The sequence below is a fragment of the Megalobrama amblycephala genome, linkage group LG1 (genome assembly GCF_018812025.1).
Source record: "Megalobrama amblycephala isolate DHTTF-2021 linkage group LG1, ASM1881202v1, whole genome shotgun sequence".
Taxonomy (NCBI): Eukaryota; Metazoa; Chordata; class Actinopteri; order Cypriniformes; family Xenocyprididae; genus Megalobrama; species Megalobrama amblycephala.
In genome coordinates this window covers 17,977,424-17,996,576 of record NC_063044.1, presented here as the reverse complement: position 1 = coordinate 17,996,576, position 19,153 = coordinate 17,977,424, and the positions used below count along the sequence as shown (strand labels likewise).

The following is a 19,153-nucleotide window of genomic DNA, read 5'->3' as shown; positions in this document are numbered from 1 at the left end:
GTGGATAAGAACTTCCAGCTCTGTTTCAGCTGCGCACTACTGTTTCTGTGGCTCACAGTAAATCAAGACCTATCAATCTGAGTGATCACTCCAGTCCAAGTGTGCTCCCGCTGTAAAATTGGTCTCTACTAGGGCTGGAACTAATGATTATTTTTCCAATTATTCCACCACCTTTTTCCAATATAACAAAAATAAAAATAAGACGGTTTAATCAATGATCAAAATGGCTATTCAAAACCATTTCATCAAACTCGTTTATTTTCAGAAATCAAGGAAAGCAGGTTTCTATGTCCTCTTCAGCATGCAACACTTTTAAAGCTTCACACACCTGAACCAGATAATCAAGCTCTTCATGATCACTAGAAATTGTCTAGTCATTTCGGTTGAAGCTAAACTCTGCATGAAGGTGGCCCTCCAGGAGCAAGAATAGACACGCCTGGTTTAGTGCCAATGGGAACATGACAACCCATCATGTGTCTCTCGCTTCTGATCCTCAACTTGAAAACCTAGCCGCTGGATCAGTATGCCAGAGCCTGCTGATGGAGAACGGCCTCTTTTGCTGTCAGGGGAGTGAAGAGGCCCAGAATGGAAAAAGCCAGGCAGTGTTATCTGAATTCCTGTCTGACCCTGGCCAAAACCATCCACTGCCAAAACGAAGACTGTTTTCTCAAGGCAAAGATGACTTTGAAGATTCTGCTAGAATGTTACGCACTTTTATTGATTAGCCTACATTGTGTAGTTGTTCTAGTTTATAGTCCTTGCATATTAATAAGGGATAGCGCAGAAAACCGTTTTGATGGCTCAAGAACATTAGCCGCTACCCACGCTACATTGTGTGCACCAGTAAATCAGTCAGTTTAATCAGTCAGTTTGAGAGTCCCCCGAAGTGTTACGCAAACAACATCTGTCTTCGATATGCAGGACCTACAGTCTGTACTAGAACACCATATGCTGAGAGGATGTTTTTTTTTTTTTCCTCTGTTCCCTGGCTCTGTCGGTTGGTATCTCGCACGTTTGTTCATATGTGGTCCTCATTACAACTGTTTGTCAGATAAGCTGGCAAATCTTTGCTTTGTTTGAAACAAGTTGTTGGATTTATAGGAGTTGCGCTGTTGGCGGCCAAGTGGAATTTCTTTTCTTTATGACTTAGGGTGTGTTCACACTTGTCATGTTTGATTTGATTAAAATAAATCCTGGTGCGATTTCTCTGTTAGTGCGGTTCATTTGAAAGTGTAAACGCTGCCATTCGAACCCTGGTGCGCATCAAACAAGCGGACCGAGACTGGAGACAAAAGATTGGTCTTGGTCCACTTCCAAACGAACTCTGGTGCAGTTCGAATGGTATGTGAATGCAAAATGGACCAAAGACATGTAAACGAACCAAAAACAGGAAGATAAAAAGGACAAAATCCTCACGCATATCGTTTTTTCTCGTCATAGTCGTGAGTTTGCCCATCACAGGCATCAGACGTGCATCTCCATGCAGCAGATTGTTTGTGTGTGTGACGGAGGGATTCCCGCCGCTGTTTTGACTCGTTTACACATTTTATAAGCTCTTCACGAGTTCCCAGCTGGCCAAAATACTATCATATGCAGGCTACGCACACACATTGAGCGCATTTACCTCAGCACACAGCATTGTTTTGGATGTTCGGTAAGTTCCGTCTCAAAATAGGCAATACAATAATCCGACCAATCACGTTGTGAATGTATCCCTATGCCTTTAGGTTCGGTATCTTTTGGTTCAGTGATAAAATTGCCAATCTGAACGCTAATCACACCAAGACTAAATGTTTTTTTGTTTTTTTTTTGGTCCAAATCAAACGAACCGAACTACAAGTGTGAACGCACCCTTGAAGGGCCCTTTCAGGGTAACACATATATATAGCTGTGGCTCTGAATATGAACTTGGCAATTAGTTTAACTCATTTATTATTATTATTTTGATCATTACTTAATGTTTATTGCTTTGAAAATGACTAACACCGCGTCTACACCGGACGCGAGCGACGCGTCAAAAGACAATAGAAGCCATTATAATCAGTGATACAACACTCGTTTGTCGCATTCAGTGTAGACAGATTTTAGCTGTCTTTACAGCAGTCACGTCTGGTGTAGACACGGTGTGAGTTTTTAAATTGTTTAGATATGCCTCAATAATATAAAATAGACCACTCATCAAATAATCCTGAAAAACAAAATGTTTCAGGGTTTCCACAAAAATGATTTTTAGAGTAATAATCAGATTTGAGCATCAAATCAGAATATTAGAATGATATAGATATTTTGAATTGCTTAAATTAATGGAATCTGTAAGTCTGTCATATAGGCTACATTAAATTATTATTAACATTACAATTGTGTGTTGGGACATGGCTTTTAATGGTGAGACATTTGTTTTTGTAATCAGTCTCTCAAATTATATAAAAAGTTGGATTTAGATTTATCGACCAAATATAAAGAATTATCGGTTATCGTATAGGCCAAAATGTTCAAATCGGTGCATCCCTATTATATATATATATATATATATAACAATAGAAAACAGTTATTTTAAACTGTAATAATTTTTCACAATATTAGTTTTTACTGTATTTAAAAAAAAAAAAAAAGATTAAACATTTTTAATAACATCATACATGTCACGCATGCTTGAGTATGTGTAATTGAAAACTGTGCTATTAATTCACACATACATCAGACATGTAGACTTTATATTTACATTTTTTGTTTTTTGCAGTGTAATATCCAGACACAAGTCCATATTAGTACTTATTTAGGTGTCCAGCCCTATTTTTGATTTATTCATTCAAATTATGTCAAATTCATTCAATTCTGCCTTGTACAGTAAATTACATTATTTTTTTATTATTTTTTATTTTTTTTAATGGCTGGATTCTGTGGTTTTGTTCACATTTTCAGCATCACAGAAACGGCCCTACATAATTGGACTTCTAATAAAAAAACTACTATAAAACTAGAACTTGCTACGCTCTGGATTTCAGTAACTTGCCAAAATCACAAGTGCAAAAGATCACAGCGAATCGCGATTGCTCTTTTGCAGATGCATCTTGCATGTGCCAAAGCAAGTTGAAAGTGATTCAGTTCTGTTATGAGTGTGATTTTGTGCATTTAGCACGCCAATACCATGTAAGGGAAAGGAAACGCCACAGTGAGGTGTCTCTGTAAGCTCTGTAGTGTGCTGCAGTTCTGCAGAACAGGAAACTACAGAAGCTGCCGTGAAGGTGAAGCAGTCGTATTCGGACAGCACTCCACTCACTCTCATTTTAGTGCGCTAGAAGGGAGAGAACACAAGCACTTTCTGTTCCAAGCCTCTGCATTGCAGCACGAGTGTTTCCCAGACATCCTCTGCATTCACGTCTTTATTTAGTATAAATCTTTGAAAGGCCTTGCTGGGGTGACATGTTCATATAAACATACAGTCAGCGAGCGATTCAGATGTTAATTCAAGAACTGACGGTCAGAGAGTAATTTGTCATGAGCAAAGATAACAATATTTAGTCATTTGTTTGTGAATTGGTTTGCAAATGTAACATGTCTATATTATTAATATAATTTGATATCCCAAATTTCTGCCACAATACCATGGTGCAGTTAGTGTTACTACAGCAAATCCATGGCAAATGATGGTGATTTGTAGATTGAAAAGCCTTCTAACTGGATCGTTCATGGGCGTGGCACAGTGTTTCTCATGTTTGAAAATGTCAGCACAGTTTCATCTGGTTTAAACCAGTTTACATCGAGACATTCGTGTTGTTTGCTGAATTCAAGCGCGTCCCACTGGATCTCACAGCACTGTTCAGTGGTCACATGACCGAGACGATCAGAGAGTAAATGCATCTGCTATATAGTAAGCTCGTGCTGCTGTTTGAACTTTGAGCCAAGTGAATAAATGGACCGTGAGGCACGGTACAAATGAGTAGTTCTGTTTCGTTCTGCTTTTGAAGCATAAACAACATATCGAACATTTATCGGACTTTTGTTATCATTTTATTGAGGGAAATTATATTGAGATAATTATTGTTATCATTTCATCACCTAGCCCTAGGCTTTTCTAATGTTTCAAAAGACATGAATGCTCTTTTTTCCACAAAAATAACTGTTTTCAACACTGATGATAATCAGAAATGTTTCTTAAACATTAAAATAATCATATTAGAATGATTTCTGATGGATCATGTGACAATGGAGACTGGAGTAGTGATGCTGAAATTATTTTATAATGTATTACTGTTTTTACTGTATTTTACATGAAATAAATGCAGCTTTGGTGAGCATAAATTAACAGCAACAAAAAAAAAATGCTAGCATCTGTTGCATAATCTTTATCTACAACTTGTATACGTTTGAGATACATTTTTTGAATCATGAATCAACCTAAAAATAGGCTACACAAACAGCGCTGTGTAGTGTATTTGAGTCACTGCAGTAATTGGCTTTGACCACTAATGCAATAGTGCTGAATACAGATGCCCACATTAGGCCGCTTTCTCAAGTCCTGTTCCGTTGCAGCTTGTGCGTGTGGTGAATTCATTTCAAATCCATTAATATGATTAAAAATTAACATGCTGGAGGAAGTGATCACATGACGTTATTTGGGTCAGATCTCCATTGCTACCGATATTTGTGCCGTGTTGGTAGAGGAAGGTGTTTGTTTCCTCTCCCCTAACCTTGTTGATGTTTTCCTCCAGCTGTCAATCATGGCCGAGCAGGAGCCCACACCAGAGCAGCTGGCCGCTATCGCAGCGGAGAACGAACAGAGCGAGGCTGTCAACTACAAGCCTCCAGCACAGAAGAGCCTTCAAGAGATCCAGGAACTCGACAAAGATGACGAAAGCCTTCGCAAGTACAAGGAGGCGCTGCTGGGCAACTGCAGTGTTGCTGCAGGTGTGTGTCGCTTTCTTGTACTCACTTTTTCTCTCTGCTCTGGCCTAGTTTGATGAATGTATCTATGCAAACACACACACACACACACACAGATCTCAGGTTGTAGTGCAGCAGTTCCTTTCGCAGAATTCACCCCATGGACCTGCTCTTCTTTCGACACGCTTTCATTTTTAGCGTATTTGGTTAGTATGTCTCGGCATGCGCTACAGCTGTGTGTGTGTGTGTGGTTCAGGTATTTCCTATGTTATGGCGACAAAATAGCCCCACAAAGATGGCAATATCCAGAATCCTTCTCCTTGTGGGGACATTTTTTGGTCCCCATGCAGAAAATAGCTTAAGTCATACCAAGTTATTTTTTGTAAATGTAAAATGTGGAAAATGTGGAGTAGGTTTAGGGTTGGGGATAGAATATACAGTTTGTACAGTATAAAATCATCATGTCTATGGAAAGTCCCCATAAAACAGTCTAGTCTCAGAGTCATTGGCACATCACATAACACTCCTTTTTGTTTATTTATTTATTTTTTTTGTTTTAATGTATTCAGTGCTTCCCACAGGTTTGAAATATACTTGCGGTGGTAGTAGAGTGAAAAATCCTCCTATTACCCACGGCACAAAAATGGTCTACTACATGTGACAAACAAATAATGTTTTTTTTTTTTTTTTTTTTTTTAACAGTATTTTTATTTATTGAAATCAATTTTAATTACATAGCATACTATTACATTTAATTACATACTAATATTATGCATTATTATGCATTGTAAATTATGCAAAATTACAGCATTTAAATGGTTCTCCTTTTCCTATGTTCTCCTTGCTGTCTCTCTCAGTGAATGGGACACAGAATTTACTAGTAAAATTTCTATAATGAATAATAAATGTGTCAAATAATGTTCTTCGTCTTTTCTTCCTGTGGGGGAGACTACAATAATTTACTATGAATTAAATGGAAATCAAATTAAACACAATTTGGGTAACCAAAATACCAATAATGCCAAAAAGAAAAAGAAAAAACTTAGCGTGTGACTTTTAATCATAAACAAGCCTGAAATACACCGGGACTCTTATTTTGAAATGTCTGTACTATTTGCAGACTGATCCTTCAGATACTTACAACCGTATAAAACATTTTATATAAAGGCCATGAAGTAGACATTGTAATAATTCATCAACTTGAGTTCATTAGCAATCGCTTGGCATAAATTTGCGCTTTTTATTGATTGAGAATCGAAGCAGTCTGAAGCGCTGTTGCGCGAGCCTGTAGAACGTACAACAGCGCCCCCTTGTGACTTTGCAAAATGCAGCGGCTGTGGGAATGTCAGCGGGAGTAAACAGTTCTGACGCACACAGAACGAGCAGGTTCGAAACGACTAGTTAATCGATTGCGGATGGTTTCATTATCTTGGGCGGATATAAAAGTATAAGAAGATAAAAATAATAAAAGCAAAAATGTGTTGCCAAATATACGTGGGCGGCCGTTATTATACCTGGGCGGCCTGCCCAGGTATAGTCTATGTGTGGGAAGCACTGTGTAATCAAAAATACATTACAGTTGAATTTCATGCATACAATGACTTAAATACACCTCTATTATGATGAGCATTTATATGTAATATTTTTGGGTCATACGTTTAATACGTTTAAATATATACGTTTATATATATATACACACACACACTACCGTTCAAAAGTTTGGGATCGGTAAGATTTTTAATGTTTTAAAAGAAGTTTCGTCTGCTCACCAAGGCTGCATTTATTTAATTAAAAATAAAATAAAAAACAGAATGTTGTGAAATATTATTACAATTTAAAATAACTGTGTACTATTTGAATATATTTTACAATGTAATTTATTCCTGTGATCAAAGCTGGATTTTCAGCATCATTACTCCAGTCTTCAGTGTCACATGATCCTTCAGAAATCATTCTAATATGCTGATCTGCTGCTCAAGAAACATTTAATGTGTACAATTGTACAAAATATTTGTGTACAATTTTTTTTTTTTTTCAGGATTATTTGATGAATAGAAAGTTCAAAAGAACAGTGTTTATTTAAAATATAATCTTTTGTAACAATATAAAAGTATTTACTATCACTTTTAATCGATTTAATGGATCCTTGCTGAATAAAAGTATTCATTTCTTTAACTTCTTTTAAAAAAAATAAAAATTCTTACTGACCCCAAACTTTTGAACGGTAGTGTATAATGCTACAGAAGCTTTGTATTTAAGATAAATGCTGTTCTTTTGAACTTTCTATTCATCAAGGAATCCTGAAAAAGTACACATCTGTTTTCAACATTGAAAATAATAATAAATGTTTATTGAGCAGCAAATCAGCATATTAGAATGATTTCTGAAGGATCATGTGACACTGAAGACTGGAGTAACGATGCTGAAAATTCAGCTTTGCATCACAGGAATAAATTACTTTGTAAAATATATTCAAATAGAAAAGTTATTTTAAATTGTAATAATATTTCACAATATTACTGTTATTACTGTATTTTAAATTAAATAAATGTAGCCTTGGTGAGCAGACGAAACTTCTTTTAAAATCATTAAAAATCTTACCGATCCCAAACTTTTGAATGGTTGTATGGTTGTATGTATGTATGTATGTATGTATATATATATATATATATATATATATATATATATATATATATATATATATATATATATATATATATATATATATATATATATATATATATATATATATATATATATATAGTTTTAAACTAATAACATTCTTGAAAGTCATGTGGTGCGACCAACCCTTGCAGCCCCTCAAGACTGAGTGTTTGGTAAATAAAACTCTTTTTCATTTCAGGGAAAGGTTAGTTCAGGTTAAAATATCATGTGGTATGACTCAAAAACTTGAATTATTCATAACATTTGTGTAAAAAAAGAATTCTGGATTCAGCTTTGTACCACAGGAATAAATTACATTTTAAAATATATTAAAAAATATTAAAATAATAATATACTTAAATATATTAATTTAAATGGTTATATTTCACAACATTACTGTTTTTACTGTATTTCTGATCAAATAAATGCAGTCTTAGTGATTATGAGACTTCTTTGACTTCTATGAGCATTGAAAAAATTCAACACACATCTCTCTCTCTCTCTCTCTCTCTCTCTCTCTCTCTATATATATATATATATTTTTCTCTGATGACTACACAACATGACATTTTTAGAGCCACTGAATTTAAACTTTTTTTGAAAATGGTATAAAAGTTTTTCAAAATCATATGAAACCAACATGATTACAGAAAGTACATTTCTAAGCGCATGTGTTTTAAACTAGATTTTTAAAGGATTTTTCTCCTCTCTTCTCTCACGATTGTTGAATTTTCAATTGCAAGCCAATTCTGATTTTGTGTTGCATCATGACACGTTGAACCGTAGCGTGTATCCAGCCCAAGTTCAATAATCAGCATGTGATTTTCATCCAGATACGCCTGTTGTTCCAGAACCATCAGATAATGTTGATCCAGGAATGTGTCCTCCTTGGGTAAATCATGTTGTTCTGGGCTAGAGCTGCTGACTCTTGGTTAACGGCTCTCAGACAGGGCCTCACGCCTTGGGCTGCTGTCCTTGTGCGTCGTCTGCCAGCACCCTCTGAAGAGTGCTCAAAAACGAGGTCACGTCTCTAGAGTTCATGCTCCTTTTTGCTTTTATCAGCAGTCAGCCATTACAATAACCCTATGTGTTACGGTTTATCTCATCACCTGAAGAGCTTTTTGAATGGGTGTCAAGAGATGGGCGTTTAATCACGCACATCAATCTCGTTATTTAATGTAGAGTGAATAAAACAGCTCCAACAGAGACATCAGAGCTGATAAATGTCAGCATTGGGGCTATTGGTCGTACTGTAAACAAAAGTGAAGTTGACATGAGTTGCTTATAGAACAAGCAGCAGCAAACGGATTTGCAAATGTTTGTTTTCCCAAATACACTGGCTCCTCGTCTTGAATCGGTGGACAAAAGCCTGAGAGCCTCATCTCACGACATTAGCGGAGCCAGAAGTTGAGCTGCTTAAACAAACAGTGTTTTCTGGAAGTCATCATCGTCAGACATTCCTTAGGAAGTCAAGCTATCAGTGTCTTACTACAGTTGTCTCTGTAAACTGGAACAGGATTAATTATTTTAACATTTCGAGTGAAATTGATTGTTTATTCCAATTAAATTACTTTTTTTCTGATGGAGGTAATGAGAAAATGCTGTCTATTCCCAATACCAGGGAAACGTCTGTGAATAAATTAGATTTTTACATATCTGGAGAAACTGTGTTGTGGGTGTTTTTTAAGTGGTTGCTGGTGAGTGTTTGGCAGGGTAGCTTGCTCTGTGGTTGTTTACCGTTCTGACTGCCAAGTCTCTATTATATCAGGCCCTGAATTTGCTGTGAGATTGAGTATTGTTCATAATTTTACTCATTCCCACAAGTTCCGCTCTTACGTTTCCGTGCGGGAAATTCCTGCAAACATTTATTCACAAGCATGTAAGCTGAATCGGTTAATGAGGGTGTGTTCACACTTGGCAGGTTTGGTTTGATTAAAACAAACTCTGGTGCGATTGCTCTGTTAGTGCGGTTCATTTGAATAGGGGTAAACGCTGATATCTGAACCCTGGCGCACACCAAACAAGCGGACCAAGACCTCTGAGAAGATGGGTCTCGGTCCACTTCCAAACAAACTCTGGTACGGTGTGACTGAAATATGAATGCAACACGGATCAAAGACAAAAAGAGTGAATCTGTTTGGCCGGTTAGGTTGAGGTTTGGAGAACAACACAAAATTTAATCCGACTGCACAATTTTCCAAGTTTCATTGTCATTTGTGGTTAAAAGAAACGTTTTGAATTCAAAGTTTGAAATCAAAAATTTCTTGCGCTGTGTGTAGGCTTTTGCGCAGTGTATATGACCAAAAAGTAACATCTTGAACCCAAGGTGTGAGCTTTTAAATTTCTTTAAAGGGTTAGTTCACCCAAAAATGAAAATTCTGTCATTATTACTCACCCTCATGCCGTTCCACACCCGTAAGACCTTCGTTAATCTTCAGAACACAAATTAAGATATTTTTGTTGAAATCCGATGGCTCAGTGAGGCTTTCATAGCCAGCAATGACATTTCCTCTCTCAATATCCATAAAGGTACTAAAAACATATTTAAATCAGTTCATGTGAGTACAGTGGTTCAGTATTAATATTATAAAGCGACGAGAATATTTTTGGAGCGCCACTTATTTAGTGATGGCCAATTTCAAAACACTGAATCAGCGCATCAAATCTGCTGTTCGGAGCGCCAAAGTCACGTGATTTCAGCAGTTTGGCAGTTTGACATGCGATCTGAATCATGATTCGATACACTGATTCATTTATGATCTGATGCTTCCTGAAGCAGTGTTTTGAAATCGGCCATCACTAAATAAGTCGTTATTTAGTTTCTTTTTGGCGCACCAAAAATATTCTCGTCGCTTTATAATATTAATATTGAACCACTGTACTCACATGAACTGATTTAAATATGTTTTTAGTACCTTTATGGATATTGAGAGAGGAAATGTCATTGCTGGCTATGAAGCCTCACTGAGCCATCGGATTTCAACAAAAATATCTTAATTTGTGTTCTGAAGATTAACGAAGGTCTTATGGGTGTGGAACGACATGAGGGTGAGTAATGACAGAATTTTCAGTTTTTGGGTGAACTAACCCTTTGAGAATCTTCCTTATACAATTTTGATTTGGCACATAATTGCATCAATTTCATAAATATAAAGTAATATGTATAGTGTCACATGTATTGAGGTGTTTGTAAGACTATTTTCTTCTTTGTAAAACTGCTTAAAATATGTATTGTAAAAACACAAATACACAGAGTGAGCATTTAAAAACAAAACAAAAAAAAAAATTAAACAATGTCTGAAATATATTACTCCACATACCACACCTCAAATAAAAAAGTTCCCCTCCCACCTCCATTTTCCGAAATGACATTCAGGCCCTGAATGTATAAATGTCAATCTACAGTTTTTCTTATGTACTTTTCTTCTGTGTTTTGTTCATTCTGCAGATCCCAACGCTCCCAACGTTCAGGTGACACGGCTAACTCTTATGTGCGAGACGGCTCCCGCCCCACTGACCCTTGACCTGCAAGGTGAGTAGAGATAACTTGTGTTCTTAAAAGGATAGTTCACACAAAAATGAAAATTCCATCATAATTTTCCCGCCCTCATGTCGTTCCACACCCAGAAGACTTTCGTTCACCTTAAGAACACAAATGAAGATATCCTTAATGTTGCCTCATCATTTTTGTCCATCCGTGGACAGGCAATAAAACAATCAAGCTTCCAGATGTTCAAAAATACATTGGAAAAGTAATCCATATAAATCTAAAATCTTACTTTTAATGTTTATCCGTGAATAAAATGAATCGGCGCACATGAATAGAGCACATCAAATATGGTAAGCGGAATCTCAATCATGCTTACTTGAGGTGCGTGAATGCAAACCTAGTTGTTTGAGTTTTGAAAGCAGTTTTGAAAGTAAGACTTCAACAGGTTAGCATGAGACCTGTAATGTTGACAAAAAATTTTTTGTATGCATATTCAAATACCCTATTTGTATAATCACGTCACGTTTGTGACACCAAACCTGTGGTGTGACATAATCTTATGGTCACATGACCCAGATAAAGCACAGCAAGCCTGAGAGCTCAACGCTGCCAGCGAGAGAGAGAGAGAGAGATGAAGATGAGCAGACAGAGAGAGAGAGTGTGTGTCCTGCAGCCATCTGCTGGAAATATGATTCAACTGCAGTCTGTCATTCACACGTCAAACACGACCACCACCGTTCACAATTAACCTCATACCACACCTGACAGTGGCATCTCAACCTTCAAGCTTTTTTTATACATTTTTTTCATTTTGGAATCATATTGTCTCAAATAAAGACCAGGCAACGCTAATTTTACATGCAGTGAATATGATGTGAAAATAGTGGCAAATTGGATATTGTGGAGGATACTGTTGTAAGACCAAGTCAATACCAAGACCAGACCAGCACTCCTCAAATTCATCTGAAAGATCCACATTTACTGCGAAATGTTTTAGAATAAGACGCTATATAGAATGTTGACCAATCAAAAACAAAATTCATCTTTGCACTGCGTATGTGGCACAGAAGTTGCATTTGTATAAAATCAAGATCACGCTTGCAATCATGCATAATTTTGAAAACAGCTCTCTTGCTCTTGTAATATTGCTTTATTATATCATGTTATGTAAAAAACAATAGCTCATATCATTCATATTAGCACAACAGTAACAGAAGAAATCAAATTGGAATTGATTGCATTTGAAGCAGGAAGGTCACATACATCCTATCACAATGATGTTCGCAAATAAATGCATGTAATTTACTGGCAATTTAGTGATTTCTCCGCAGTTGTGGTCTTGACTGGTCTTGAAATAAAATACCGAGTCCTCTTAGTCTGAGACCAAGATAAGACCGAGTACAAATGTGGTCAAGACCAAGACCTTCAAAGAGTACTACTAGAGTACTACACTAGTTTAAAGGATTAGTTCACTTTTAAATAAAATTTTCCTGATAATTTACTCACCCCCATGTCATCAAAGATGTTCATGTCTTTCTTTCTTCAGTTGAAAAGAAATGAAGGTTTTTGATGAAAACATTCCAGGATTTTTCTCCTTATAATGGACTTCAATGGCCTCCAAACAGTTGAAGGTCAAAATGACCGTTTCAGTGCAGCTTCAAAGTGTTTTAAACGATACCAGACGAGGAATAAGGGTCTTATCTAGAGAAACGATCGGTAATTTTCGAAAAAAAAAAACCTGTTTATGCTTTATAAACACAAATTAACGGCATGCACGTGCTTCCGCTTTCCGTATTCTTCAAAACACTTACACCGTATGTCCTACGCCTTCCTTATTCTACTTGTGTGAAAAAAACATAACTGGCGCCGCATTCGTTCCATCCTCTTTTCGACTGAAGAAAGAAAGATATGAACATCTTGGATGACATGGGGGTGAGTAAATTATCAGTAAAATTTTATTTGAAAGTGAACTAATCCTTTAAATGAATCTTAAACATCTTTATTTATTTATTTTCGCCATGAATATAGCCATAGAAACTAGCATGGCGTTAAAAAAAAAGAAAAGAAAAGAAATAGAAAGACTACACTAGTTTGAATTTGTTCACTTAGTTGTCTGCATCCAGATCACATGGCTTGGATACATTTGCAAATTCATACACGTGTTTCTGTACAGGATACAATGCGCTCATTAACTGGATTCACCAAAGTTTGTGCATTTAAATGTTTATTAGGTATTCAAAGACTTGTTGAATGTTATAAATGCATATTTCCATATGCCGACGTTGTATTAAAAAGGCATTACAGTGTTTGCCTTTCAACTATTAGACAGAACTGTTAAACAAAGAAGGTAAATAATTAGAGCTAAGCATCATTCTGATTCCCCGAACAAAAACCCAACAGGATTTTTCCATTGGTTTTTGGATTATTGCAGAAAATAAGCTCTGTGACCAACAGAGGTTTATGATTCTTATGTTTTGTTCATCATAATAATCCTCATAAATGAACAACTTTTTAAATTAATTTTAAAGCCTAAATATAATGGTGAGAAGTGAAAAGCTAAATGTCGGCTATAAATGAACTACATAAGTCACATGACATGAAGTCACAATACCATCATTAAGCTTGAAAGTTCTGAGTTAGAATAGTTTCTAAGAGAGTGATAATAAACACAACGAGTGACTAGTGAGTAGATGAGTTTCTGTTCGGCCTGATGACTTGTCCTCGACAAACTCTGTAGTCGCATTTAGACACTTAATAGCAACCGCCTTTTTCAAAACAATTAAAAGCTTTAAAAAAAAATCACAAGGGGCATTATGTCATGGAATAAAACTAACCATTGGAATAAACCCCACTGTTTTCAGGACAATGGAAGTGCTACAATGTGAACTTGTTTCCTGGTTTTGGCCTACAAAAATGCATCATCCCTGCAGCACACTTTAATGTTTGCACTCAGGCGTTTGATTCTCAGTACTGTCAAAATAAAAGTCCTTCTCACGACACTTACCGACCAAAGAGAAAAAAGTCATTGGCTGATGCTGATAATTTAAAAATACTGGCACTACCCTCCGCATCATATACAAGATATGACAGGGATTCTGTTCTTTTGTGATCCTCATGTTTTGGTTTTGGCCTGCTGTGAGGAATATTAATGTCACAACGTTTTGCTGGTATTTTGACGGGTTCAAAACGATGAACTCATGTGTGTTTGTTCCTCTCTCAGGTGATCTGGAGTCCTACAAGAAGCAGTCGTTTGTGCTGAAGGAGGGAGTGGAGTACAGGATAAAGATCAGCTTCAAGGTTAGATGCCGACTCACATCCTGACATGCGAATGATCACAACAGGAAACATTTAAACGCAATAATTGCTAGGGATAATAATTCATTGTATAACAATTTCATGGCACATTAACTGTGTACATTAGAAGTTACATTATCACTGAATTCCCAGTTAAAAATAACTAAAGTTTATATTTCATAACCATGTATTAGTGCCTGTAATTTGATAATCCAGTAAATTACTGGTAGTTAATCACATTTGATTATTATATCTTCTTATTTGTGGCTTGGGTGTCCTGTATTTCCACATTACTCAGTGTTTCTTTACGTCAGGTGTTATGCAGTCCTGCCTCATAGCTGCGTGAATAAATCTGCTGTGGTATAAACAGTTGCACATTGTGTAATGACTGCATGTAAACAACATATGCAAACATGCTTCACTAGACCTGTTCCTGTTTATTAGTTCAGTAATGTGATGTCACTGGTCCTCATGTGTATTTACATCTGTTTACAGGTGAACAAAGAGATCGTCTCGGGGTTGAAGTATGTACAGCAGACCTTTAGGAAAGGGGTGAAGAGTAAGTGTTCTTTACAAATTACAAAATGACATTCATGTTCATGGCACATTTCACCTCAAAATTAAATGAAAAGATGTAGATGTGCTGCTTTCCAGTATATGTAGTTTCTAGTATTTCTCGTTTTATTTATTTTTTTGGAATCAGCAAAAAAAAAGACAAAAATAAATACTGTAATACTTAAATCTCATCTTGGAATGCTGTTATGCAAATCCTGTGGCGTGTCTGGTGGAGTTTTGCTTTATTTAAGAAGAAAAGCCTCTGTTTTTTGAGGAAATGGAATTGTTGGAAATCTACTTCTCTGCACTAAAGCATCCCATGTATTCTTGAACATGTTTTAGGGAGGCCATGCAATCTACCTTACCTTTATTTAGATTGTTAGATTGTATATGGTGTGATTATTAACAAAATTCATCTTTGCGCTGCAGAGGAAACAGAAACTGCATCTGATGTCGCATTTAGATGCAAATATTGCATCTCAGAGGTGGCATAATGCATTTATACTGCAATTACAATTGCATAAATAATGCTATGAGATTAATATACAAATTGAATATTAAAATATGAAACAATTTTCAAAAAATTAAATGATACTTTAAATGGTGGCAAGTCACTGTCTTAATGAGCGAATCATTCATTCAACCAATTCATTTAAATGGCTAATTCATTCAGGAACAAAGCAAATGGCTGACTATATGATTGGGTCATTGAATCATTGACTCAACTGATTCTTTAATAAGTTTGTTTTTTATTTATATGGATTCATTTGGTAACAAAACACAGCTGTGTATTGCTTAGAGACGTTTTTGTAACTCTTATTTTCATTTCCGACCAAAAACGAAAAACTGGTACTGACAATATAGTCTAAAATATTTTTGGGTCATTCTAACTGCATTCTACTAGGCTACATCAAAGCCCTTTTTTTATTTTTGCAATCTTTGATTACTCTAATCACCACTGACAATGGATTAATACAAGAAGTAGTCTATTCCATTTCATTTAAACCTCTTCACCTTTTTTTTGTGTTCAGTTGACAAGTCTGACTACATGGTGGGCAGCTATGGGCCTCGGCCGAATGAATACGAGTTCCTGACGCCCTTGGAGGAGGCACCCAAAGGCATGCTGGCCCGTGGCACTTACAACATTAAATCCAAGTTCACCGATGACGACAAGCACGACCACCTGTCCTGGGAATGGAACCTCAACATCAAGAAGGACTGGAAAGATTGAGTTGTTTCAAAACCCCCATTTTCCTTCTTGCCATCCTCCTACCTACTTCCTCCCTCCCTTTATTCCTCTCCAATCTCCTTCAGTTCCCTCCATCATCATCATCATCATCATCATCATCACCACCATCAACATCATAATCCTGGATTAACTGATTTAAAAGAAATGGATCTTTCTCACTCCGTCCACTTTCCTGCAGTTTCCCATCTTCCATCCCTCCTTCCATATTCCTATCCCTTTCCCTCCCAATGAGTATTGAGGCTTTTCATGAAATATATATGTGAAAACAAACAAAAACGTGCACAATCCATATTTTGTGTTTTGGTTTGTTTGTATATAAAAGTAAAAACAGAGGAAAAAAATATTCAAAAAAACCTCATGGATACTTTTGACATGGTTGTTATTAGTAATCTTCACTACCCCTGTCTTCCTCTTGTGTCCTGAACCCTTCCCGTTTATCCCGCGTCATTCCTTTCTCTGACATTCCTTATTTTCTTTTTAACCATGATCTGCCTTTATGAGTGTAATGGGAGAAGGTGCCACTTGCTAATATTTTGCCACTGGCATTCCCTCACAACTCAAGTTTGCCTTTGCCCAGAGGGAACGTGTCCGATGCCTTTGAGATGAGTCTAGGGTTAGCGTAGCATGGGTAACTGTAGAAATGTTAGGGATTGTAGCGGAGCAGGTCTTTACTTGGCTCTCGGTATGAATGTGTGCGTGTTCGAATATGGTTTTAGCTACGTAGGGTTCGCAGGATGTGAACATCCTGTCCACTAGGGGAGCCGTACTAAGAATCAGCCTTGCCCTGCTCTAACAGCATAGGGATTTTGTTTAACCATTTCATCGCCATGTGGCCTTAAAAATGATTCCTGTAGCAAGACATTGAGGAGCTGCCTTTTAGCGTCTAGGTTTAAATCCACTCAAATCTTTCGTCCTTAAGAGGCCAAGGTGCTTTACTGACTCTCGCTCCCTCAAGGGACTGGCGGTCACATCTTCTGCCTCATTCATTTGGCTCAATTCAGGATGGACCAACTTTGAAGGCCAGTAGAAGTTAGTGAACCTTGATGCTGAGCAAACATTTTCCCCAATTCAGTTATCACAAACTTTCCAAAGATGACTGGTGCTTCATTTGCAGAATGTGCCCTTTGCTTGTGGTTTACATGAGTTGCCAGTTAGGAAGTTAAAAAAAAAAAAATGAAAGCAGAGAAGGTCTCATTTCACTAACAGATCTCAAGTATTGAACTACTCTACGTTAAAATTACCAACACCATAGATTGTGCCTCCAGTATTGACGACCACAAGCTGCTCTCGGTGCGTAAATCTAAGGGAAAGAAAGTCAGGACTCTAAAGGAGGTGCATTTGTAGTGGGACAGATCTGGAGTGAACCTAAATCTCAACTCTCAGCTCCAGTCCAGGTGTAGTCTGACCTCAATGTTCAAACAAGAGAGGATGTGCTCATGCATCACTGTACTGTTTTATACACGCTTGTTTTGTTTTTTTTCTTTGGTGACATTGCCTGCAAAGTAGTAGCTTGTTGTGCTGGTCCAGAATGCTGCTTCTGTCTTCACCTGTTTGTACTTATCTGGAGATTACTGTTCACCTGTGTCAACATTAAAGTGTTCAGAACAGACAGTTTCTTTTGTCTTCCATTCACCAACATGAATGCTGTACCATTGTTTTCTTGTTTTACCTCACCAGGGTGATGTCTAGATTGTGAGCCTTGTTCTGCAAAACTTTAAGACTATTTGAACTTGGTGCCACCAAGGTTTAGGAGTTGGGTATTCTTGTATAGCCAGTCCTGACTATCGGCATAAAGTCTGGTCTACGTTACAGCTTGGTATACTTCATTTTCTGTGTTCTTTTCTGTCTAGTGCACAGTTGAGCATGCCAGCCATTCAAAGTGCACTCCATTGGCAGTAGCTACGTTTACATAGACACCTTTTGTTTCAGTCGGAATGAATTCAGTCCTATTGATGAATCTGAATGTAGCGTTTACATGAACACTAAATAAAGTGATCGGGTTGATGTGCGTTTATGTCACAAGCTTTAAATCAGTACTGATTTTTTGACGTGCGCGCACTGCACGAATATACAGTTTCCTGCTGTTTGCGCAAAAAAGATTCTCCAACATTGCTTCTAAGAGCAGACTTAATATTTATCTATTTCAGGTCCTAATTAGGAGACGATGAGCACATGAACTGTTGTGCCATGCTGCTTATATTTATCAAGCAGTAAAAATGCCCCTTCCTGCACCCAAAACAAGGCATCTGTGGATGAGAGTCCGAAACAAGGACTGGTGGGACATTGTCCTGTTCCACAGTGGAAGGAGTGGAAGAGAATTTTAGAATGACACAAGTCATTTATGACCCTTCATTCAACAACATCTTGTTCCACACGTCATATGATCAAGTGTTTACATGTCCTCTCAATCGGATTAGAAAAGGTTTAAACTACCACTTACAACCTGAATGAAATTAATAGAATTCGGCAAGTTCATTCCGATTGATGTGGTTACATGCAACTATTTTATTCTGACTGTGCTACCAGTCCGATTACAATCGGATAATTAGGGTCCATGTAAATGCAACTAGTGGATGGATGCATCTGGCACTTACCTAGTGAACCTGTTGTCAGTGCAGACTGATGGCAAAAATTGTCACATGGACTGTCAGAGAAGGATGCAGACAAGGGAAGTATACTTTAGGCTTTATTCAAAGAGACTGACAGACATGAAACTGTCCACAGCTCATTTTGATTTTACTTTGGGTTTATTCAAAATGGTTGATTAACACCAGAAATGAGCCAATGTAGAAAAAAATGGGTGGAGACTTTGATCAGAATGTTCATCCGAAAGGACCAATTGTTGTAGACCAGGGGTGTCCAGTCCTGCTCCTGGAGGGCCATTGTCCTGCAGAGTTTAGCTCCAACCCCAACTAAACACATATGAACCAGCTAATCAAGGTCTTACTAGGCATGCTAGAAACTTCCAGGCAGGTGCGAGGAGGCAAGTTTGAGCTAAACTCTGCAGGACAGTGGCC

General features: G+C 37.2%; 1 protein-coding gene across 1 annotated transcript in view; it reads left to right on the top strand.

Moving 5' to 3' along the window:
- arhgdia (Rho GDP dissociation inhibitor (GDI) alpha) overlaps positions 1–17,747 on the top strand; it is a 35,969-nt gene extending 18,222 nt beyond the window's left edge. Inside the window, exons 2-6 of the mRNA XM_048184503.1 lie at positions 4,713–4,908; positions 10,997–11,080; positions 14,259–14,335; positions 14,828–14,891; positions 15,919–17,747. Coding sequence (XP_048040460.1) covers positions 4,722–4,908; positions 10,997–11,080; positions 14,259–14,335; positions 14,828–14,891; positions 15,919–16,118 — 612 coding nt within the window. The 5' untranslated portion in view covers positions 4,713–4,721 and the 3' untranslated portion in view covers positions 16,119–17,747. The remainder of the gene's footprint in view (positions 1–4,712; positions 4,909–10,996; positions 11,081–14,258; positions 14,336–14,827; positions 14,892–15,918) is intronic.
- The last annotated feature ends 1,406 nt before the right edge of the window (positions 17,748–19,153 follow it).